Source organism: Eumetopias jubatus, unplaced genomic scaffold (assembly GCF_037043125.1).
Source record: "Eumetopias jubatus isolate StellerSeaLion01/CBP00866 unplaced genomic scaffold, mEumJub1_p1.0 scaffold_1, whole genome shotgun sequence".
NCBI classification, from domain to species: domain Eukaryota; kingdom Metazoa; phylum Chordata; class Mammalia; order Carnivora; family Otariidae; genus Eumetopias; species Eumetopias jubatus.
The window spans coordinates 182,548,890-182,574,561 of record NW_028274807.1 but is presented as its reverse complement, the minus strand read 5'-3'; the positions used below and the strand labels follow the sequence as shown (position 1 = coordinate 182,574,561).

Below are 25,672 nucleotides of genomic sequence, written 5' to 3'. Positions count from 1 at the left end.
CCCTGGGTGACTCAGTCAGTTAAACGTCTGCCTACAGCTCAGGTCATAATCTCAGGGTCCTGGGATTGAGCCCCACATCGAGCTCCCTGCTCAAGGGGAGTCTGCTTCTCTCTCTCCCTCTTCCTCTGCCCCTCCCCCTGCTCGTGCTTTCATTCTCTCTCTCTTTCTCTTTCTCTCAAATAAATAAATGAAATCTTTAAAAAAAATTGCTTCTTGCTCAGTTGTTCTCAGTAAATCTGTAGATATTCAACAGTACTTGTAGACCCATATGCATATTAGCATAATAAAATTCTAGTCACTTCATAATAAAGGATAGGATGATAGTTATTATTATAGTAACAATAATAGTAACAAAAATGACTACTTACTCTGAGTGCTTATTATGTCCCAAGCACTGTGCTTAATGCTTTCTGTGTATTTTTAAATTTAGTCCCCACAAAGATTCTATGAAGTATAATGTTGGAACCCTAAAACTTAATTCCTCTGGAATTCTAGAAAGACGTTTTGTCCTTGCCTCTAGTTCCTGCCACACAGCTGCCAAAACCCTCAGAAACTGCCAAATTAATGAGTGGTTTTTGTATGCTAATGAGATTACAGTTGGCTGAGGGGCCTTAGATAGCTTCCAGGTGGGGACTGATTACCAGGAGGACTGAGTGCAAGATTAGAGGGTTGGAACTTTCAACCTCACACCCCCACTTCTGAGAGGAGGAGGGACTGGAGGTTGAGCTCATCACCAATGGCCAATGACTTAATCAATCATGTGTATGTAATGAAAATTCCACAGAAACCCCTAGATGGCAGGGTTTGGAGAACTGGGTTAGTGAACACATTGAGGTGCTGGGCAGGTGGGTGGAAGGTACACTCCGCCCTTCCCCCATACCTTGTCCTATGCATCTCTTCCATTTGAAAATTCTTGAGTTGTACCCTTTATAATGAATCAGTAACTATAAGTAAACTGCCTTCTTGAGTCCTGTGAGCCGTTCTAGCAAATTATTGAATCTGACAATGGGTCTTGGGAATCCCCAAATTTATCACCAAATCAGACAGAAGTGTATGTGTTTTGGGCACCCATTTGTGACTGGTGTTTGAGGTGAGCTCATTCCTGGGGGACTGATCCCTTCAACCTGTGGGTCTGTGCAAACTCCAAGTAGTTAGTGTCAGAACTGAATTGAATTGTTGGATATCAGTTTCTGTTGGAGAGGTGGAGACGTGGTGTGAGAAGGAGACAACAGAATCCCCAGTGGCCTAAGCACATACAATAAAAGGACCAGGATGTATTGGCACACTTAAAAAGTTCAAAGGTAGAGCCAGCCATGTTGAATCTGGCAGCTCAAATGTGTCATGAGGGCTGGGTCCCTTGCTACCGTTTCTGTCCACTTTTCTCCTCGTCAGCTCCGTCTCACCCAGAATCTCCCCAAAGGTTCAGCTCACATCTTCCAGCCCAGCAGAAAGCAAGCTGCTTTTTACCCTGTACTTCCCCACACAGCCCTCAGGTTTAGTCTGGCTGAACCAACTTGGATCATGGGCTCATCCTCAAACCAATCTTTGTGGCTGGAATGGACTGTGCTGTTTGGCCTATGCTAGGTCACAGTCCCACCCTGGAGACTTTGTTCACCTGCATGCCATGGACTGAAACTATGGTGGAGTAGTCGGTCGCCAAAGGATTAAATGCTGCTAATCAGCAGAAGAGGAAGTGAGTCATAGGCAAACAAGAGCAGAGGGTTTGGGGCGCCTGGGTGGCTCAGTTGGTTAAGCGACTGCCTTCGGCTCAGGTCATGATCCTGGAGTCCCGGGATCGAGTCCCGCATCGGGCTCCCTGCTCAGCAGGGAGTCTGCTTCTCCCTCTGACCCTCTCCCCTCTCGTGCTCTCTGTCTCTCATTCTCTCTCTCTCAAATAAATAAATAAAATCTTTGAAAAAAAAAAAAAGAGCAGAGGGTTTCAACTACAGAAAGTGATAGTCACCATTATCCCCATTTTACAGACAAGTAAATTGAGGTTCAGGAAGTTTAGAGTGACATGTCAATATCTGCCTGTTAGTCAGATAGAAAGCTAGTGTTCCAGCCAAGAAGTCTCAGGGTAGTCACAAAACCACAGTGCATTTTTAGAAACCAAGTCTCTACAAGTGAAGATTTTCAAGAGGAGTTTGTTGCTTCTGCTTATTATTTCAACCCTGATAAGAAACCAGGAACAGTTACCCGGGTCATTCCACATCCCTTGATCTAATCCTCACAACTTAAAAGAGAACAAAGAGTTATATTTAGACACAGCAAAGTAAAATCACTAAGTACTAGTCTTCCCTGAACAGATTCTTAAAGAGCAAAACATATGTTTTCATATTCATATAAATCTTATAGAGGCTGTTAATTCTTGAAAGATGTCCTTGGTAAATGGAATCAAACACCAAATGTAATAGACATTTTTTTAACTGGAATTACTTAACTAATCCCTCATCATTTGCGAGAATCTAGACAAGTATGAGAAGACAGACACATAGACCCTCATCAGAGGATGCCTTGGGTAAATATCCACTTCAAAGTTCCCTTAGGTTGTTGGCAGAATTCATCTCCTCGTGGTTGTATGACACCCAGCCAGGGGTCCCTCTCAGCTCATAGAGGTCACCTGCAAGTATTTGCCATGTAAACTTCCTCAAAGCTAGCAATGGACAGGGAGTCTCTCTAGTGTATACTAATAAGATTCTATATAGAGATAAAGATAGAGATAACCATGGTGGGAACATCACATCATCCTTGCCATATAAGGTAGCCTAATTACAGCAGTAACATCCTATCAGCTTTGCTGTATTCTATTCTAAAGTCTATATTTTTAAAAGTTCCACCCTCGGGTGCAGGTGAAGTCCAAACAACTCACCATATTGATCCCTAGCAATTGATGGTTAAACAATCAGTTGACCCCGGAGTCCAAGGATTGGATGGAGCCCGACATTGGGCTCCCTCCTCAGTGGGGAGTCTGCTTCTCCCTCTCCCTCTGCCCCTCCCCTCCTCATGCTCTCTCTCCCTCTCCCTCTCTCAAATCCTAACAGGTGCCAATGTATCAGAACTAATTTTGTTTCAAGTAACTGAAACCCCAGCTGATGGACAGGTTAAACAGATTGGCAGGCGGGTTATTTTTTCTCATACAATAAAACAATTGAAAGAGTTTTGGTGACATTGGTTCAGTCGCCAAAAACTCTCAAGGTTAAAGTCCCTGTGATTCTCTTGGCTTTTTTTTTTTTTTCCTTTCTGTCTCTCATTGGCACAGGATGGCTACTGTAGCTTCAGCCAACAAGCCTGCATTTCACACAGGAAGAAGTAGAACATGGTAAATAGGAAGGGGTAGTTAATATGTCAGGAAAGCAGTCTTCCTAGACAGCCTCACCAGACTTTAATTTGTAGCCCATTGATAAGAACTATGGCATGTTTCCATCCATAGCTGAAAAGAGAACAAAAATATTTTTGCATCTGTAGGCATTTGGTCATTCTGATCAAAATTACTGTTCCAGTTCTATGAAAAAGAAGAGAAGTATTGAGTTGGCAACGTGAGTTCGCCAGTTAGGCATTGTTCTGGGCATTCAGGATACCATGGTCAATGAAAAGAGTTATGGCCCCTGCTTCATATAGCAGTTTATTAATTAGAGGACACAGACAGTCATGAAAAGTATTTGTTGAACACACATAAAATTCAGTTGCAAATGTGCTGAAGGGAAAAAGATCAAAGTGCTCTGAGCATTAAGAATGGGAGGGAGGAGGGGCGCCCAGGTGGCTCAGTCGGTTAAGCATCTGCCTTCATCTCAGGTTGTGGTCCCAGGGTCCTGAGATCAAGTCCCGCATGGGGTTCCTTGCTCAGCGGGGGGCCTGCTTCTCCCTCTCCCTCTGCCTGCCACTCCCCTTCTTGTGTGCTCTCTCTCTCTCTCTCTGACAAATAAATAAATCTTAAAACAAGACGAAACAAAAGAATGGAAGGGAGGAGACATGAGTGACCTAATTAGGGAAGTTGGGAAGTCTTCCCTGAGGAGGTGGCACTTAGGGTGGTATCTAGTTCAGTTTTAGCACCTAACATAGGGCTTGCATGTAACAAAGTTCATAGAAAAAAAGAAAAGATAATTGCAGACAGTAATTGCAGATAATCTTTGGATGCCTATATTATAACTGTACTTCGTGATTCTTCACAAATAGCAGAAAATCTAAGTTAAACTGATTTTTTTCTACTCTTTTTTTTATTATTATGTTATGTTAATCACCATACATTATATCATTAGTTTTTGATGTAGTGTTCCATGATTCATTGTTTGCATATAACACCCAGAGCTCCATGCAGAATGTGCCCGCTTTAATACCCATCACCAGGCTAACCCATCACCCACCTCCCTCCCCTCTAGAACCCTCAGTTTGTTTTTCAGAGTCCATAGTCTCTCATGGTTCGTCTCCCCCTCCAAGTCCCCCCCCCTTCATTTTTCCCTTCCTACTATTTTTTTTAAAAATATAATGTATTATTTGTTTCAGAGGTACAGCTCTGTGATTCAACAGTCTTGCACAATTCACAGTGCTCACCATAGCACATACCCTCCCCAATGTCTATCACCCAGCCACCCCATCCCTCTCACCCCCCACCACTCCAGCAACCCTCAGTTTGTTTCTTGAGATTAAGAATTCCTCATATCAGTGAGGTCATATGATACATGTCTTTCTCTGATTGACTTATTTCGCTCAGCATAACACCCTCCAGTTCCATCCACATCGTTGCAAATGGCAAGATTTCATTCCTTTTGATGGCTGCATAATATTCCATTGTGTGTGTGTGTGTATATATATATATATATATATATATATATATATATAAATCATCTTCTTTATCCATGCATCTGTTGATGGACATCTTGGCTCTTTCCACAGTTTGGCTATTCTGAATTTTTTTTTTTTAAAGGCATGTACTGGCAAAAGTTCAGCCTCCACCTTCAGGCACAGTTGCATCAAGCAGTATGATCAATGGTGTTAAGTAACACTGCACTTTTCCACTTGGCTTCCCTCTGTGTTGGCTCCATTCATCTGAGGTTTTTCTATCATGATATTAAGATAGTGGCAAGCTCCAGACTTATGTATTTTTATCAGAAACCCTTGTAGAAAAAATTTTCTCTTCCCAAGAATAAATGTTTTATGACTGGCTCTCATTATGTATGGCTTAGGCCAGGAACCGGCCCGTATAACAATCCCTCGTCACTAGAGAACACAGGGTCCACTTTGCTAGTCCTAAGTCTTGTGCCTTCTCCTGGACTGGGGATAGAATCAGCATCTCCAAAACTCCGTGATCTGGGAATAGGGAAGAAGACCATTGGCTTCTCCTGGAAAACCAAGAAGCTTCACCGGTAGAAGTGGGAATGTTTGCTGGGCAGGCAGAAAGAACAGGGGCCTTCCGCAGAGTAGAAATGACTAATGGCTTTCATGGCTGTCACAGCGAACAGAAATAATAGTAATAACACTAAGAAAAACCACTTATTTTCTAAGTGTTTATTATACCTACCCATACAAACTCGTTCTACACTCCTGGCATGTTGAAAAATCTATCCAGCCCCAAGCCAGAAGGCAAAACTAGCTCTGTTGAAATCTAAGTATGGGATTCCCAGAGAGTGGGGTTTTTAGTAGGACTAACACCCTTCCCTCAGCCCTCAGGTCCACATTGCATTCCCCGATGCTCACATGCTCCTGCACCCATACCTCCCTTAGTGCTGACCTGCTCAGAGAAGGTCCATTAAGTGAAGCTCATTTCAAGCGCAGATGGTCCCGAGTAGCTTAACGTCTGCCTGGTGGCCAGACTAAGTGATTTCAGATGGCCTTAGACTTCTGATCACATCCATGCAGCCAGGGACGAAATGAAACCTTGTTTATCATCTTGATAAACAGCCCCTTTCAGTGCCTCTGGATGCTGTATGTAACTCGGTAGAGTCAAATACTATTAAATTGTCATCACTGTCAAAAAGAGAAGTAATAAGTTTTTCTACCTGAGCCATAGTTAATGACTTCTACAATGTATAACACAAATCAGAGTTTCTATTTGTCTTCTTTCCCTCTAAATGTGTTTTCTGCTCTCTCTGGCTGTGAATGTGAGGCACAATCTCATGATATAAATAAATATATACTTTTATTATTACCTCTCAGCTCACCTGATAAAAATATCAAGATGATAGGGGCCAGATTCTTGGCTTGGATGAGGTATATGCACAGAGGAAGCTAAGCAGCTATATGTCGTTCTAGTTCTCCAAGGAAGGTGAAGATCTGAAAGACTGTATTTCATGGGTGAAAGCCCTGAAGACGCTGCCACGCTAGTTACAATTAAACATTTTTAGAGAAGTGATTTAAGCACTCTTATGGGGGTAAGATACTTCTTTGACTTTAATCATCCAAAAGAATAATTTATTAGTCAGATTAGGCTAACATACAGATTGACCAACAAACCATCCCCAAATCTTGTTGGCTTAAAACAACCAAGTCTTATTTCTTAATCAGGCACCATGCCTGTTGTGGTTCAACAGTGGGGTTGTGTTCGTTGAAGTCACTCACGACTAGACTTGCTGGAACAGCCACCACCTAAAACAAGGGAACAAGGGTGGGCAAACTATGGCCCAGGGGTCCTATCTGGTCCACCATCTGGTTTGCACCACCAGTGAGCTCAGGATGGCCTGTACCTTTTTAAATGGCTAAAAAAAAAAAAAAAAAAAAAAAAAAAAAAAACCTCAAAAGAATATTTTGTGACACATAAAAATTACATGAAACTCAAGTTTTAGTTTCCATAAATAAAATGTTATTAGCAGACAGCCCCACTCATTTACCTATGTATTGTTCATGGCTACTTTCAGGATAAAATCACCAAGTTTGGTAGTTAACCACAGAGACCAGATCGCCTACAAAGCCAAAAATATTTACTATCTGGAACTTTACAGGTCAAGTTCTCCGACCCCTGATCTAAAATATTTCTGGGTTGTCACGCCCGCAGGAAGAGAGTCCGGGAGAGTCTTGCATAGGGAATTAAATACTCAGCATGGAAGTGGTAAGTCACTTGCATGAGCACAGAAATAGTCACATGGCCCCACCTCCCACAAGGGGGCTAAGAATACCAGTCAGCCCAGGAGGAAGAGAGCCAGAGACGTCATTTAGCAGTTCTGATGGCTGCCACGGCTAAAACTAATAATAGCAAGAATATTAATAGCAGGAAATTGCATTATTCTTACACTTCAGGCACTGTTCTAAGTGCTTTGCCAGCGTTCACTCACAGATCCTCACAACATCCTCAACCTGAAGGTACGATTACCTTCCCCATTTTACAGATGATAAAACTAAGAACGAAAAGCTTAAGTGATTTTCCTGAGGTAAATACAGTTAACAAAGGGGGAAGGCGGTATTTCAACTCAGTCAACAGAGCTCCCAAATCCACCCTGAACCCTGTACTCCTAACCATTGTCCCACACGTGGACCCTCTGGGACTCACAGAAATCCCAGCCCTCACTACTGCAGAGAATGCTTCCTAACAAAAGCCTTAATTATAAAATTCAGTAGATGAAAAATGCTAATTTTAATGTTTGTGGAACAGATTTCCATAATGCTTAAGAATTCAGCTAGGAGTTGGGGAGTAATTAGCCCATGGATGCCTACGGATAATCATGAGGTTTTCCGACAGATACTAAAGGAAGAATCTGCGATTTAAGATCGCTTCCTGACTCAGCAGGGGTATCCACTGGTGGGCATCAGACCCTAAAGGGAGAATGCTTCTTTCAGAGGAGAGTATTTCTTTCTTGATTATCTCAAAGTGTCTCTTAGCCTTCTTGTCTTTGCTTCTCAGCCAAGTCAGAAGTGATGTTCCATGGGCATTTTTGTTGTTGTTTAGCTTAAGGAAAAAATGTCAAAGAACAGTTGTGGTTTAGAGGTGATAGATTTGGAGTCATTGCATTGCCTGCTTTATTTTGTTGGCTGGACTTTTACGTTTTCCTAATGGAGTTTATGTATAATTACCACCCATGTTCCTATTAACATCCACTATACTCACCTGCAAAGGATAATAGAAGAATCTCATCTTAAGAGAATAAAGCAAGTTTATAATTGTTTTTGGACTTCGATCTCAGAGAGTATTCCTACTTGTTTGCCATTAAATAAATGCCATGAAGAAACACAGAGAAAAATGAATAAAGATGTAGGAGCAGATAGGCAAGGATTCAATAAAGAGAACACATCAGACCCACCATTGCATGAAAGGTTCAGACATTTGACATGAGGTCCTGGAGGCTGAAAGGTAAATTCTTCCATCTTTCAGCCTTTCACGATTCTATCCTTCCATCAAAACTTGTGCGGGAAGAAACTGCCTCCAATGTCGTCTTTAAAACTCGGTTTCATTTTTTTAGGTTAAACCATAAGAATGTTAGCTTTTATTTATAGTCTGCCTACTGTGTGCTCTTTGGTGTATTAATACACAACTTTCTAATTCTAATATCCTATAGAGTTGGGCATTTTCCTTATGAGGGACCAGAGTTTAGAGATTACAACTTGTCCCTAGTCATCTAGCTCGTAACCCAAATTAGGTTATTTGAAATATCATTTCAATAGTAACATATTCAACCTTTAAGGTCAGTGTTTCACGTAATTTTAGGGAAATTAACATAGCCAGAGGAGTTGCTCATGTAAAACAGGGTTGCCTGTCTCTTTGCTAAAAATTGTTTCCATGTCATTCCCAGCCTTGAAGGCTAGAAATGGAGAAGAAAATCCTGATAAACTATCACCCAGCTGGACCAGGGATTTCAGTTTAGGCAAAAAGTTGGGGGAGATCCAAGCAGGACTTAGATGAAGAATGTTGTACCTTAGAGAGCAACAGTGGACATAACTATTCCTCTAAAAGCCTCATTTCATTCTAACCTTTGCCTTCCTCAAAATAGTAGAATACAACTCATTTATTCTGCATCATCAGATTCTAAACCATCACTTGGGTTGTCCTCCCTAATGCTATCCAAGGCATCCCTGTTGGAAAAGAGTCAAAGTTCTATAGTATTTAAAGAACACTAAGGAACAAAGGTGTTCTTCTTATGAGTTCATTGGTGTATTTTGGGTAAAATTTATTTCCATGTTGTTAGAGCAGTTTTTAAAAACGATTTCTACAGTAGAGTTTCAGCATATCCACTGTATAAGCCCTTTTCTTCCTTAAAAAAAATAAAGGAGAAATCTGGGGTATGGGTGATAAGTTTACTGCAGTATTACATTACTTTTAGCAATCTCATTTTAGGGGAAGAGTGGGGTTTAAATGTTTCCCAGTCATTGGCCTAGACTGAGAGTAGGGATACAGGTGTGAGGAATGGTCCATGTTAGTGAAACAAAAGAAAAACAGTAAAGGGTCAAATTTTTTCTCAGTCGTAATCCTGATTCCAACAGTATTACTAATAGCAGAATACCTTTCAGAGCTTACTTTGAGCGAGGTATTATTATAACTGCCTCTACTTATTTAATTCTTATACTCTCTTAGTCCTCAGAACAACCAAAATTAATGTTATTATTACCACATTTTATAGACGAGAACCTTGAGGCACAGCATGGAAAATGATCAGAAGCAACAGATCCAGCACTTGAATTTTGGCAGCCTAACTCTAGAATCTGTGATCTTATTCATCATGCTATATTGCCTCAAACAGGGCTGTCCAGCCCCGAATTTTTTCTTTTTTCCTACATTCATCTGTCTTCTACATACCTCAGAGCCCTAGGAGGGAGGAGAGGGTAATTTGTTTAATCTGAAGCATAAACAAATCAAGCAGCCATTTTGTCCTCCTCTACCAAAACATGCTTAAGGATCCATTAGAGTCTCTCTTGTCAGTGATTTACAGAGACACGTGGAGCTTCCTTCCAGTCTACTAGGTCAATAAAGCATTTTTAACAGAGTCTTAAACATGCATTTCCGACTACCACTACAATACTTTCCAAGAGAACTACTTATAAGGCCTTGATCAAAACGTCCTATAAAAGTGAATGTCAAAAAAATCTGTGCTTTGTCTTAGACCTAACAGCTTTTAAAGAGAGGGACCATTTACAATGAAGTGAAAATGGAAGTATCTGAATAATGATGTCAGTCTTAACATTCCTTGATTACGTTTTATTCATTTCCTCTAGAAGTTGCCCTTGACTATAAGCAGATATGTCCTGGCTTAACTTTTAAATGAGGCCTGAAGTTACCTTATGGTTACTCTTAATTGCTATTTCGTGTTCCAGTCATTTCAGGGAGAATGAAAAGTTTATCTTTTGTACATTTTGGCTCTACCCCAAACCAAAGGGATATTTTTTCTGGCAAAAGCTACATCTATCATTCAAATTCATTTTCTTAAAAGATCACGTAATGAATATTTGGGTAGGAAAAGTCCCCCCAAAGAGGATTAATTTATATTCAGTCTTTCTTCTTTTCCTTTCATTTCTTCTTTGTTTACTCTTTCTCCCCCTCACTTCTTCCCTTCCTTCTTTCTTCCCCTGACCCTTTCCTCTCCTTTCTTTCTTCCTTCCTTCCTTCCTTCCTTCTTTCCTTTTTTCCTTCCATCCTTCCTTCCTTCCATCAATCCATCATTTAGCAAATGTGGAATTCCTACCCTTATGCCAGGCACTAGAGATAAAGAAGTAAACAAGATGCAGTCCCTGCTATCACAGAGTGTCCAGCCCAATGGGATAGACAAGCAATGAACCAAACATCCCTCCTAGGAGATACGCTGCAAAAGAGAAGTTTGGCTTGTGAAGAGATCATACCATGAGGATCCAAAGCTAGTCTTTGGGGAAGAGGTTCATTCAACAAATATTTACAGACCAAACGTAGGCCACATTCCAAGCTGAGTACTAGGGATAGAGTGATAAAAAAGAAAAATTGCTGCCTTTACCCTTTACAGGAAAAGCAAAAGATTATTTGAAAATGTCAAAATAATACATTGTGAATATTATTCTGGGAAAATGTGAGGTTGTAGAATCATATAGCAGGGGAATCTAACTGCCAGTATGGTTCAAGGATACCTAAAGACCTGAATGATGAGTATGGGGGCAAAAATAAATAAATAAAATAAAAATAAAGTATAGGGTTTAGATTTATATTCTCTCTCTTTTTATTTTTAAGATGATTCTCTTCTATTCCAACTTTATACTCTCCCCTTGCATTTCCTTTCCCAGAAAACCTGGTATTGTGATAATTTTGAATTGCTTGGCCGTGCTTTGTCATTGACATGAAGCCATCAACACCAAACTAAACTACTGAATGTCAAATTCCCTGGCAGATGAAAAGGATCAGACATTAGCAGTTTCCATTACGTGCCCATTCTTAAATGGCTGATCCAGTTTGTAGCCCAGAGCAATCCAGTGGCTTGGTGTGAGCTCTCTTAGATGACCATTCTGGGAGCAAACCCTGTTTCATGATGCCAACCTTCAAGTTTTTAGCCATCTGCTTGCCAGTCATTTCTAACCTCATCATCTCTTTCTATCTGGCCATATCATTGTCATCAGTGGGGACTCTTTTTAAAAGAAACGTTACCCTTAGCAATTCATCTTCTTTGTGTTTCCTCACTTGTGCAGGGCAAGACAGTGATGCCTTGAGCTGGGAAGGAGGGATCATTACTAGGAGCATATTGGGCTTGGCATTTTTTTTAACTTCTCCAGCTCAGAGAGCTCTGCTGCTGCCAGAAATAATCTTGAAATGCTGTCCCCCACCCCCTTTTTTGGATATTAGAAAGTTTCTCTTCCTGTTAAAAATAGGTTTTGATAATGTACTCAGAGGTCTGACAAACACAAGAGAAAAAGCAGAAAGGAAAGTGGAGAGCTGCCCCGTGGAGCTTCCCTGCAGGGGACTTTGCCATTGTCACTTGGGTGAACATGGACAAAGTGAGTGAGAAGCAAGGCCACCATTTAGAAAATTTGTGGTAGAGGGAGAGCAGAAATTGATGTTCATCAAACATATGTAACATTTTTCGACTGACCTGTGTTAGCCGGGTAATTGCTGCATTTACCTTCTAATCTAAAAGAAAAATGGGACCCCTTCTAAAATGTGATTTAGGTTATGAGACTAATTTCTTATATTTTATCTTAGATGTTTTCCCATAGACAAAGTCAAGTGATGATAAGAGCAATAATCTGGAAAATCTGAATAGTACAGACAACCTTTATACTGGCTTGTTCTTTATGCCACATTCTTTGCCATTAGCTAATAGGTTACCTCACTGTTGTATTTGCTGGAGCTACAGATGCTGGGTAAAATCCAGAAAAGAAGCCATTTTCCATATAATCCATAAGCAAAAAAGGGAAGCTCAATTTTCTGAGCACTTAAATGACTGCTTTGAGAGGCCATAGCTCATCTTGAAATCATTTTGACTTGGATTGAGATAAAATTTAGGAATGGATTGGCATTGGTGCCAAAGCAAAGTCTGAAAGACATTTACATGACAAATATTATCATTATGATTTTGCAATAACCTTGGCAGTTAGGTTTGAAAGGACAGTTCACTATGTAATCTTCAAAATGCGGATAAAATAGATTTAAAGGAAAAATTTTCTAGTTTCCAGAAAGGGTTATGACAAATCTTACATATCAGGGACAAAGCTGAGGAATGTTTTCGTTTCCAGTCCCCTTTTTCAAACAGCCAGCTAATGAAGACAGTAGGTAAGTTAGACTACAGTTCCAGAGGGTCTTGAAAAATTCTCTCCCTGTAGTGATAAAAGAACTGAGCCATTTCCTGTCAACCATCTAATATTTTTATTTCTCCAACATAAATCAGTGGACCAGGATTTCATAGTCTGGAGAGATTGAAAGATTAACTTGCTCTGGTTGACTATGGCTAGGTCCGTCACAAATATAAACCTTTGGATTCAGGAGATTTGGCTATGACAGGTCTAATCAGACTTTCTAAATTTTAGGGTCCTATGGGCTCCGGGACCTGGTTGCATATTCCACATTGGCATATCTAAGCAGCTGGTGTAAAATGAAGCTATAGTTGATCCTGTCAAGACCAGATGAGCTTGTTATTTAGCGCAACACCTCTCTGGCTTCCCATGGGCAAATCCATCATCCATGAGCCCAAGGAAGACGTGGTTTGGGGTCACTGACTTTATACACAAGGTTTTAATGAAAATGGAGCACTTGTCAATTTCCAGTCACTGAGTTCTCCTGCCCTTTTCAGAGAAACATCAGCATGTATGCCGGGCCCAGGTGGGACTGGAGAATGAGCGCTGCAAAGGGGGTCAGAAGATCTGGGCTCTGGTCCACATGCTGCCAGAGAATAGATACCTGGTTAGTTAAAACATGGGCTAGTTTTTTAACTGTTCTTGATCTCAGTTGCCTCCCCTATAAAATAGGGGTAATCATAACCTTATTGGGTTTTAGTAACCATAAAATGAATAAAGGGTTTATAATGTATCTTTCATGGTCTCAGGAACATAGTAAGTAGTCAGGTGGTTAACCTGTATTATTATAGTTATCACCACTAGTTATGTAGCTGTGTTGCTTGTTAAACACTTGTTAAATACTAATAATACTAGGCCAGACAATTTTTAATAAATAAACAATAGGAGTCCCTGTCCTTGAGGTGGTTATTGGGGGGAGGGGGACATAAACAATAAGGATAATAAATACCTTAATTACATATAGTAATTGAAAATCACAGATATTCTGGAGGCTGACACAGGTAAGGACATGAAGCAAAATAAGGGATATCATGAATGCTTTCTGAGAGAATTATGATTTTAATAGGGTAGTCAAGTGAGACTGAAAAAAAAATGACATTTGGGCAAAGATGTGGAGAGAGTGAAGGGGGGAGCCATAGATTTGCCATATCCCAGGTGAGGCATAGTTCAACTTGTCAAGAAGACCAGATGAGCCTCTTATTTAGAACAACACCTGCCTGGTTTTAGAGTAACATTCGAGAGGGAACACATCAGCCGTGTTCAGGCAGTAGCCTACAAGGAGACCCGTGTCCATGGAGCAGAGTGATGGAGGGAAAGGTGGTAGCAAATGGGGTCAGAATATAATTGAGGGAAGAAGAGTGAGTTGGGTATTTAACCTTGATAACCTTTGTAAGCAAAGTGTTGACTTCCTTTAGGAAGTTCTTTGTCAGCAAAGAATGACAACTCATGACAAGATGCACAAACGCAAAGTTGTGGAGTCCAGCAGACCAGTTCATACTTGTGTAATTTGGGGCATGTTATTCAACCTCTCTGAATCTCAGCTTTTCATCTGTAAGGTGCGGACAGAAGCTTTTACAGTTGCTGGGAGCTTTATAAATAATGTAGGCAGAGTGCCAGGTACAGTGCCCAGCATCCAATCAGAATTCAGTAAATGTCAGTGAGCACTGAGGTAACCCGGAACTGTTCACCTACAAGAGTGTTAGGAGAGACTGGCTTTGGGCCTCCAGTGGCCACCTCATTGTCCACATTGTTTAATTCAGGGCAGTGATTTGGATGATTTGGCATGTCTGTCACTGACTTAACTATAAATCAAATGAGATTCAAGATGTATCCTAGAAGCTTTTCTATAACTTGTACCACTTTCACTCATAAATGTTGCTCTAGTCTTATATTAAAGCCAAGTGGTAACTTTAAAATTGGTGTTATTTTCATGAAGTATAGAACCAGCAATTACTGAATTGACTAAGGGTACTTAGAGCTGACAATTAGAAGTTAAAGCAACCCGATTGCAGGTATCTGGGTTGAGGAGTCTAATGTGTGATTAGTCTTATTGTTTCATTAACTCTCATCCCAGTGAAGGGCATGTGGGAAAAGTGTGAATTTCTTCCCATGTTCCAAATTCAAGCCCCCTTACTTTCTGCTCAGAATTTTGCATTGGCCTTTTGTTTCTTCTGCTTCGCCACCTTGCTCTTCTCCACTTCCTCCCTAACACAGCAGTACCTGGGGAGGTGGGGGGTCACTCTTGAACAATATCTAGATCCTATCAGTTCTTGGCTTCAAAATCCCCATTAGTGCCTCAATGAAACAGAAGAATCACACCAAGTACTCTTTCCGAAGAGGGAAGTTTTCTCCAATTTCAGGTCCTTACTTCCATCTACTCTAACACTTTTTTTTGAATGCCCTGACCAACTCCTTAGAGAAGTCTGGCTCTAGGACTGGGGTAGGAAACATTCAAGATGAGCCTGAGGCATCTTGTAGAGTTAGAAAGTAAGGAAGTGCTCAGAAAAGGTGAGGGGTGGGGGCAGTACAGGGAGACAGGACACAGAAACCAACTGGAGTTCACAGTGGCCAGGGCTGGACTATTCCGAGCAACAAAATAATTAATGTAGTATTGGATTATAACCCAGTGTGTAAAATAAAACATCTGTGAGTCCATACTGATATAAATGATTGAATAAGTAAGTAGATGGGAGGGAGGAGACACATCTGTCATGCAGACGAATTCCCAATAGTTTTAGTAGATATTGTAACCTCACAGAGGTGGAGCATAACTCTCTACTCCCTAAGTGTGGGCTGCACAGAGTGACTTCTTTCCAAAGAGGACAGTATGGAAAGACAGGGAGGAGAGTAATGTTACGGTGGGGGAATCTGACGAGCACTATCTTAGCCAAGTGATCAAGGTCAACTTCAATAGTGGTAAGTCATGTTGATAGTATGTACCCTTGATATGATGTGATGAGAATGGCACTTTCCCTCTGTGGTCTTCCTCCAGAAACACATAACCTCAGTCTTATCAAAGGATCAGATAAATCCCACCTGAAGGACATTTTACAAAATAACCTGAGCAATACTTCTTAAAACTGTCAAGGTCATCAAAAAGGATGGAATATCTGAGAAACTATCATAGCCAAGAGAAGAAGCCTAAGGAGATAAAACAACTAAATGTAATGTGGCATCCTGGATGGTATCCTGGAACAGAAAAAAAGACATTAGATACAAACTAAGGAAATCTGAATATAGGATTGACTTTAATTAATAATAATGTATCAGTATTGGTTCATTAATTGTAACAAAACTAGCATACTCGTATAAGATGTTAATATTAGTGGAATAAAAATAGGAAATTATAGGCTATGGCATATGGGAATTCACAGTACTATCCTCACAAATTTCCTATAAATCTAAGACATTCTATAATTAATTAAAAGGTTGTATTTAAAAAAATGCCCCAACCTTTCACATTAGTGAAATGCTTTTCCTTCATCATGGCCTGTTGAAGTTCAACCTTTAATCTCCCAGCTTAAGAAGTCTTTTGAATTCTTTAAAAACAAATAGGTATCTCCTTTGACCTATGTCCACAGAACTTGGTACTTGCTTTGTGGTGTTAATTTTAAGTTAATGCACTTATTTCTTCATTCATTCAACCAACAATTACAGTGTACCTACAGCAGTTGTTGACAAGAAGGCTAACCTTGGCCCTGACCAAGCTTTCAATTTGCCTGTGGTCACAGACTCGTGGATACAGTTCGGTGAGGAAATATGTAAAGTGCCAAGAGAAGGAGCAGTGGTGGAAGTGAGATGTTCTTGGAGGAACTGACCTTTGCATTGAGTTCAAAGAAGGGTTAGTGAGTGCATTTGAGTTGTAGGTGGTGCGTAGAAGGATGGGGAGTAGGAGGGAATATTCTAGGAGAAACCATATTTGCACAATTACTGAGGCAGAAAGGAGGGTGACATTCCCAAGGAAATATATCATCATGACCAGATATTATCATAGGTAGCACATATGGACTCTCTACTATGTAGCAGGCTCATTGCTAACCCCTATACATGTGTTATGTTGGTTTATAATCATGCAACCCTGTGAGGCAGGTGTTAATATTATTCCCATTTTACAGATAAGGAAACTGAAGCACTCAGTAAGTAGCAGAGCTGAGATTCAGACTGAAAGAGTCTGACTCTAAAGCCCAAACTCTGCCCTCCTGTTGAGGGGAGGCAGAATTAGTCTGCCTTGAAGCAGAGATTCTTGTGTTTCTTTCCTTTAAACTAGGATTTCTCAACCTGGGCACTGATGACATTCTGGACAAGATTGTTCTTTGGTGTGGGATCTTCCCTGTGCCCTGTGGGATGTTTTAGCACATCCATGGCCTTCACCTGCTAGATGCCAGTAGCACCTACCATCCACCAGTAATGACAATTCAAAATGTCTCCAGACTTTTCCAAATGTCACTGGTAGGGAGGGTGGATAGCAAAATCAAGCCCATTCCTGCCCCTGCATTGAGAATCACTGCATTATACTGTGGATTCTCAGGCTAGGATGAAGCTGGGTCTTCAGTCTTTCCTGTCTCCTCTCTTCCTTCCCTCCTCTCTTTTTCTCCAGTGTTTTCCTAAGGGCCCACCACCTATGGGCTGAACACGTCTCCAACAATTTATAACACAGTAACTTGTATATAGTGATTGCTTGACAAATGCTTGCTGAATTTATGCCAACTGAATCCTAAATGTTCTGAGTCCATTCTTGTCAAATAAAATATATCCTTCCTGAACATAAAACTTGATATTGGGAAAGTTAATTCCTGGTTTCCAGTCACTTGGAGTATCTTTTGTGTTCCTAAAAAACTGTCCTGCATGCTGCCAAGAGCCACCTGAATGCTCACCAACATTCAGACAGACCCAACCGTCCACCTGTTAAGAACCTAGTGGAGAGTGATATACATTATGTTGCCAATAAACATTGAATGCATGGCTGACCTGTAACAATTAAGTGAAGCCATATGCCTAGCTCTGTAATTTGAGATGCCATTTAAAGCACATACCTATTTTCTCCAGCAATTCCTTCTATCATTTTTTGGATGAGATCTGGATTTGGGAAATGACTCCCCAACTAGGTTTTTTATTCAGCCCCCTGGAGAGTGAGCAGGCAGTGGGAGGGAGAGTTAATTTCTGGGCAGTCTTCCTGCCACCCACTGCAGGTTCTGTATGACTGGTGTGTCAGTTGCTTATCATTAGTGGGAGGGAGCTCAGAGAATTCTTTTTTTTTTTTAAGATTTTATTTATTTATTTGAGAGAGAGAGAATGAGAGACAGAGAGCATGAGAGGGAAGAGGGTCAGAGGGAGAAGCAGACCCCCCGCTGAGCAGGGAGCCCAATGTGGGACTCGATCCCAGGACTCCAGGATCATGACCTGAGCCGAAGGCAGTCGCTTAACCAACTGAGCCACCCAGGCACCCCAGCTCGGAGAATTCTAAATGGAAAGATAACACAGGAGTGAGCTCCCATAATATAATGCATTTAAATCAGGTAGACTCTTTATTTTGTGTTAGCTCCAAGCATGCATTCCTTCACTGCTTCTCAGTATATACAGTCTAGAATCATCACCTCTTGAGGGCTATTCATTGGGGCTCTTTGTTGCATTTGAAGTATGGTGCTATAATACCTGTCTTCTCCAGGACTGTGCATACCTAGCATATGGTCTTGTAGACATGTGTAAATAGATGTTATAGAGAGTGGATGGGAGAGAGTCCTGCAGTAATTATGCTTCATGGACACTCTTTCTGTATTTTCTCTCACTTTCCCCAGCCCCTCCACACATACCCCCACAGACCTTAATGGCCAATGAATTATTTCTAATCAGTGTCCCTGTTCTTTCTCTCTTGCCAGAAGGAGGGACATGTGAAGTGATTGCCGCACACAGATGTTGTAATAAGAATCGCATTGAGGAGCGGTCGCAAACAGTCAAGTGTTCCTGTCTACCTGGAAAAGTGGCTGGCACGACAAGAAACAGACCTTCCTGTGTAGATGGTAAGTAGCTGGTTTTACATCTCTTCTTAGGTGTTTATCTCGGTGTTCGCTGTCTGTAATATATATATATATATATATATATATTTTTGTTTCACCTATATATGGTTCAGGATAACCAACAAGGTGCATCCAAAGCGCTGGAAGGTTATACAAATGCCAGTCCTCAGCATAGTTAGAATTCTTGTTTCTCTGGCTTTGTGACTTTCACATGGCTTATTTTATTGTTTTTTAGAGAAGGTTAAGGTAAAATAATTTCTCAAGTCAAGAAATTGAAGGGTCCAGGGGCGCCTGGGTGGCTCAGTCGGTTAAGCGTCTGCCTTGGCTTGGGTCGTGATCCCAGGGTCCTGGGATCGAGTCCCTCATCGAGCTCCCTGCCTGGCGGGGAACCTGTTTCTCTCCCTCTCCTCCCTGCTTGTGCTCTCTCTCACTATCTCCATCTCTCTTTCTCAAATAAATAAAATTTTAAAAAAAAGAAAAAAAGAAAAGAAATTTTAGGGTCCAGCTCATTTGGGAAGTGATTTTGGATTGAGGTTTTATATAATGATGATGGTGACAATGGTACTAAAGATAACATTTACTCAATGTGTATTTAATGAGCATTTACTCTATGCCAAACAACTGCTCTGGGTGCCTCACATGTATTCATAAACAAATAGAGGTGCTCTGAATATTCACCATGTGCCAAGCACTGTCCTAAACACTTCTCATGCATTCTTTTATTTACTCCTCCCAAGGATCCTAGAACAGTTACCTATCACTGTGTAAAAATGATCCCCAGCGCTTGAAACAGCAAACATTCTCTCACAGCTCCTGTGGGTCAGGAATTCCACTTAGCTGAGTGTGTCTGGCTCTGGGTCTCCCGCGCAGTTGCAATCAAGATCTAAAGGCTTGACTGATGCTGGCGGATGGTTTCAAGATGGCTCACTCACATGGCTGTTGGCAGGTGGACTCAATTCCTTGCTGTGTGGACCTCTCCATAGGAGCTCAGTGTCTCACAGAGTGGCAGCTGGCTTCACCCAGACTGAGTAATCCAAGAGAACAATATAGGAGACACAGTGGCCTTCTTTTTTATAATCTAGCCTCAGAAGTTACACTTCACTATTTCCACAATATCTGGTTGGTTATTTAAGTCATCCCCATTCAGTGTGGAAGTGAGCCATAAGGACTTGAAGACCAGAAGACAGGGATCATTGCAACAGATACACTTTTCCTCCTATTTTAAACATGAAGAAACTGGGGCTTAGAAGGGTTGTGTAATGTTCCATTGGTCCCATGGCTGACAAGTTGTAGCTTGACTGACTTTTTTTTTTAAAGATTTTATTTATTTATTTGATAGAGAGAGTGAGAGAGAGCACAAGCAGAGGGGAGTAGCAGAGGGAGAGGGAGAAGTGGGTTCCCCGCTGAGTGGGGAGCCCAATGCAGGGCTTAATCCCAGGACCCTGAGATCATGACCTGAGCCAAAGGCAGATGCTTAACCAACTGAGCCCCAGGCACCCCAGCTTGACTGACTCTTAAGCCTAGAGTAACTGACTGTAATACCAAGTCTTGACCACCATCTTTAAAACAACTTTATATGTGCTCATAGTGAGTCCAAGGTTCAAAAGGACCATAAGTATCTCTCCCCATCACTACCTTTCATAATTTTAGAGCCAGGTATGAGGTGATGTTCAGACTCTTCAGTAAGAAAATCAGGCCTCAAGTGAGTCATTTTTCAGGGTCACACAGTAGCAAACAGAACCCAAATCTCTTGGCTTAGGATCCATTGTTCTACCTCTAGAAACAGATAAAGCAGGACACCTTCTAGATTGGCTTGTGTTATGTTTTCATTATGAAGTATGGTGGTTAGAAAGAGAAACACGCTCAAGCTAGACCAAGGAAAGTTATTTTTTTAAGAAAAGAGAAGAATCCTGGGGAGTCCATTTCCCAGAAACATCATGGAATCCATAAATTCTGCCAGCAGCTGCCATCTTGTTTTCTTTGTTCATGGGACACATTCTTTCTGATCTCTGTTGCCCTCCTTCTCCTCTGTGTGGACTGGTTCCCTCTTCTGAGATTTTAGCTTTTGAATTCCTATAACTTAGGGGCTGGTGTGAAGCTGTTATTTCCATGATGCCAACTCCGATCTCATATGGCATCACAATACAGCCCAAATATATTTGACTCATCTCCTGTGTTTTAAATGCATTCTCCAAAAGGACCAAATATAACTGGCCCAGCTTGTGTCACATGTTAACCTTTGCCCAATCAGCCATAGCCAGAGAGCTGAACATGGGGCTTGTTCACCTTACCATGGTGTACCATGGTAAGGTCAAGCTTTTTTTTTTTTTTTTAATTTTTCTAAAGGATGTGAAAAAGCCAAGTTTGGGAATATACTATTATCAGTAAGTTCTCAATTAATACATTTTCAGGGGTCATTTGGCACTATCTGGAGACATTTTTGGTCTAGACATCTCTTGCAATTAGGGGGATATTATTCACATGTAGTGGGTAAAAGCCAACAATGCTGCTAAACATCCTATAATGCACAGGACTGCGCCCACAACAAAGCATTACCCAGCCCCAAATGTCAATGGAATTGAGGTTGAAAACTTACGCTTATGGTTATTTATTTGCTCCAGATCACAGTCAACATGGTAAGGCACTTCCAATGCAGGAGAGGCAAGCAGTTAGACTAGAAATGCCACTTTTTCACTTGTAGGAGGAAATGCTTGGCCTTTGAAGCCAACAAACATTATAAAACCATGATAGTTTCTCAAGCTGTCTGCCAAAGAAAGCCTCGAGTCTGTTAATTATGAATCTCCATTTTGTTTCCAGTTCATTTTTATTTCTAATGATCTAGAATTAGAATTGCCTTCAGGATTTGGATGTAAGACACAAAGAGCAATACATTGTTTATTCTGGCAGAGGGGGAAATGGCATCTGGCCCTAAGTTTCTATGAGAAGCTCAGCCACATAATGGGAATATTCTGTCTCTCAGAACAAGTTTGTTTGACTTTGGAAACTCTGAATCCTTTAGTGTGGTGGGTTCAAGCAAAAGGGCTATTAGTCCCTATCTTCCAAGCAAAAGTCAATAAATTATAGAGTATTCTATAGTGTGAACCTATAGCATTCCACTCTTCTAAAATCCTTGAATCCATTGGCATGCATGAGGAAAGTGCTGCTATGATCAAAATTTTGTTTGTGGCCCAAATCTCTACATGCAAATGAAAAAGGAAGTGCAGATATAAATTAATAATTCCAGTGTAGTTATTAAGATCATGAACTGTGCAATTAGACATGAGTAGAACTCAGCTATATCAGTTACTAATAGAATTACCTTGGGCAAGTCACATATGCTTTTTAATTTGTTCCTTGGCTGTGAAATGGAGATGATAATTACTTCGACTTATGGTGAGGATTAAGGAAGTCATGTGTACAGTATGTTTTGCGTAATATCTGGTTCCCATTACATACTCACTAAATGTTGGTGTCTCTTTCCTATCTTACTAGTAAGCGTGGGTAATGCTTAGAAAGGCACATTGTTTTCCAAAGTTTTGTTGCATTTTAGTTGAACACAGTGGCATTGTAGCCACCATCTTTTCCTGGAACTGCTTCTAACTAATTATCCTGGATATCACTATTGCTGGTGAGTCAGCTTCAGGAATGTGTGTTTCTTATAGGAATTTTGAAAACTGTAGAAATAATCCATACATTAAAGTCATACATGATATTATTCCTCAGAGATTACCATTACTTTGTAAGAAAACACATACATGTCCATTTAGGCTTAACCCATCATTAAAAAGAAACTCACATGGCAGGTATTTTACTGAACTAAAATGTCATAGTACTGTTTTATCGACAGCTTGTTTCATTTGCCATATGACAAACATTCCCCAACTTAAAATATATTCTTCAAAAACATTATTGCTAATAGCTACATAGAGTTTCAGGGGTGGATACAATTCCATTTATCTAACCATTTCCTCCACTTGGACATATTTATAGTGTTTCGTGCATTTCCCTTTCTAAGCCTAAAAGTGGATAGAAACCAGCTTCTCCCCATGACAGCGGTTGACAATCCATACACCATATTTGTCCTGAACATATCCTGTTGTACATAGTACATTTCCCATGTAAGTGTTCCAATTGCTGTTATTTACTTGCCTCTGAAATTACAGGTCACTTGCCTTCCACAGTGTTTTCAAAACCAGAGAAACAGCTATGATTTTAAAATAAGCATATATTCTATTATTTTAAGATTCAAAATCAGAGACCAGATGATTCAAAATGGGACATAAATTTTGCAGTGTAATCTTAGCAACTTATCTAAAAATAGAATACAGGATATTGTGAGAAATTTTTAAAGAGTGGGCTTTGAGTTTAAAAAATGATCTTCTATTGCTTAATAAGTGAAAATACCAAAGAAAAACACTCAACAGCTTAAACGTTGTGATAGGTATTTATAAATATTTTGAAAAGAAATATACCCTGGCACGTGTGCCTAGCACTATTCTGACCAGATATTAAGTCATTGCACTGATTCACACCGTCTCGTGTATTGTTAATTATTCTCTAACCCTAGGGGAGGGTGCCTTCCTTACTATCTTTGTTAACAGTAATCAAAATGATGGCCCAAATGTTCTTGAAGTCTTACCCTGTACCCTTCTTTGAGGTCCTTCAAGTCTGTACATTCATTTAATTCTAACCCCAACTCCCAAAGGTGTCTCCTATTATTCCATTTCGCCAGTCAGAAAATTGAGGCATGGGAAATTTGTGACTTGCTCAAAATCATGCAGCCAGTAATGACAGAGCCAGAAGTCCAGTCTGGGCTCTCTGACTCCAGGGCCCTATTTACCAAGTGTGGGCAGACGAGGATGTAGCAAAAACACGCATTCTATTCCAAAGCCTTTTGTATAAGATGCCAAAATCCCTGGGTGAGAAGGGGCAGAAAGTCCAACCGTGTACATATTTTCAGAAACATTCAGTCCTTCGGGCCATGCCTGCTCCTTCCCCTTTTTGTGTCAGACCGGACTGATTAATTGCCCTTTCTGAGGTCATGGCCACTGAGTAATTAGAAGCATTTTTATAAATAATGGTTTCCGTTATATAGAATGACTGAAGCATCGTTGTTTAAGGCAGGGAGGGATAAAATGACTGTTTTATGGGGAAATTCTCATGCAGTTTTCTCTATTTAGGATTTTATTCTCATGCAATTTATGACTATTTGCAACTTAGAAAAATATGTGAAAAACATCCTTATACGTACTGGTTTGTAGAGAAGTTCTTATAATTCTCTGTGGATTTGAGCATCACTCTTATTAAGAAAAGTCTACATGGTAAGTTCATAGGCCTTTCCTTTCATTCAGTGTAAATTCTGATCATTTCTCTGACTGATTGCTACAAACATGACCTGGTGTTCTTGTCTTTTTATACTGGATATCAGCCAGAAGTGACTAGCTTATATCACAGAACTTTTTAACTTTCACAACTATAGAAATCCCACGTTTTCTGTTTGTCGCTAGGATTAGTGTACAGTTAATATAATGAAAAAATCATCATACTCCTTCCTATTTCTGTGAAGATAAAACCCCACCATATAAGAGGATGTTTTGCTCTTGACTCATCATACATTGCCTATAAGGTAAGACCAAGTAAGCAAGATACACAGAGACCCAGATGCAGAAAAACAGTTAGACTTACAGGGAAGGAGACAGACAGGGAGACAGGACATACAAAGAGGAACAAGGAAAGGAAGGTTCAGAGAAAAAAAGTGATCAAAGAGAGATGAGACAAGGAATGCTTAAACGGTATATTAAAACATCTATCTATAAAATGGCTTCATTCATTTTTTTCCAAACAATTGTTTGTATTCACTTTCCGCAGTTTATAACTAATTTTAACAAAATAAGATTTATTTGGTAGGTTGAAACTTGGAATTTTTTTTTCAAGTTGCATTATATGAGATTCCAGAACCCAAATATCTATAAAAATTGCTTCTGGAGATTGCTCCTTTGGAAAATACATGATAAAATTTTCTTACTCACGTAACATCGTAGTCTCTAGAGACAACCATGGTGAAGAAAAAGGTCTGAGAACTGAAGGAAATTTGAAATTTAGCAATAGTTTTCTATAGAGTAGTATGAAATACATATGAGAAATACTGCATATAATAGCCCCTTCTTAGCCATCCAAAATATGATAGCATATGAAAGCCTCTGAGAAGTTCTGCAGAAAAGAAACTTGTTGAACTTGGACCCATTATGGCCCAGACTTCTTTGACTAGAGAACCTTTTTCTCTGTAACATTTACCTGTGCCCTATTGACCCAGTGTTCCGTGAACTGGACTTCAGGCCATGCTGGTATAGACTATATAGACAATGTCTTTGTTTTTGTTTCCAAGGATGCATTTGAGGCCTTTTGAGACTGATTGATAATTCCTCTGCCAATAGCTCAGTATTTTTTCTTAACACTGGCTAACCAAACATTGCACAACAGGTCTTGGTAGTAATGTGATTTATAATATCTCCGTGACATGTCAGGCTCAACTACAGTTTGGAAATCATCTAGCGACCTTCCAGAGCAAACATTGTATGAAAAAGCTTAAGACCTTATTTTTATTCACAAATATTAGACGTTTTAGAGGACAGGGAAGATGGCCTATTTTGGTTCCGCCATTTGTTACTTGTCATCCCCACACAATGAAATACCAACATAACGAATCTCTGTGGTAGATCAGGGATACATGACACAGTGGCAGTCTGGGGTCCCTTCATTACCATCTCTGTTTGATGCCTGCCTTGTTCTTTCTTTCTTTTTTTTTTTTTTTACTTTTATTTTATTTTGTTATGTTAGTCACCATACAATACATCATTAGTTTTTGATGTAGTGTGTAGTGGTCCACGATTCATTGTTTTTGTATAACACCCTGTGTTCCATGCAGGACGTGCCCTCCTTAATACAGACTCTAGCTTGTTTAATAGACAGGATGATGAGCTCAGTTGACTTCATCA

The 25,672-nt window shown here is 40.3% G+C and overlaps 1 protein-coding gene across 2 annotated transcripts in view; it reads left to right on the top strand.

Moving 5' to 3' along the window:
- TAFA1 (TAFA chemokine like family member 1) overlaps positions 1-25,672 on the top strand; it is a 505,133-nt gene that overhangs the window by 355,943 nt on the left and 123,518 nt on the right. The window contains exon 2 of one of the 2 annotated variants that reach the window (XM_088027637.1): positions 18,543-18,680. In XM_088027637.1, the coding sequence (XP_087883763.1) occupies positions 18,543-18,680 (138 nt within the window). Of the gene's footprint in view, positions 1-18,539; positions 18,681-25,672 lie in introns of both variants that reach the window. The other variant, XM_028110328.2, reaches the window with a different exon arrangement.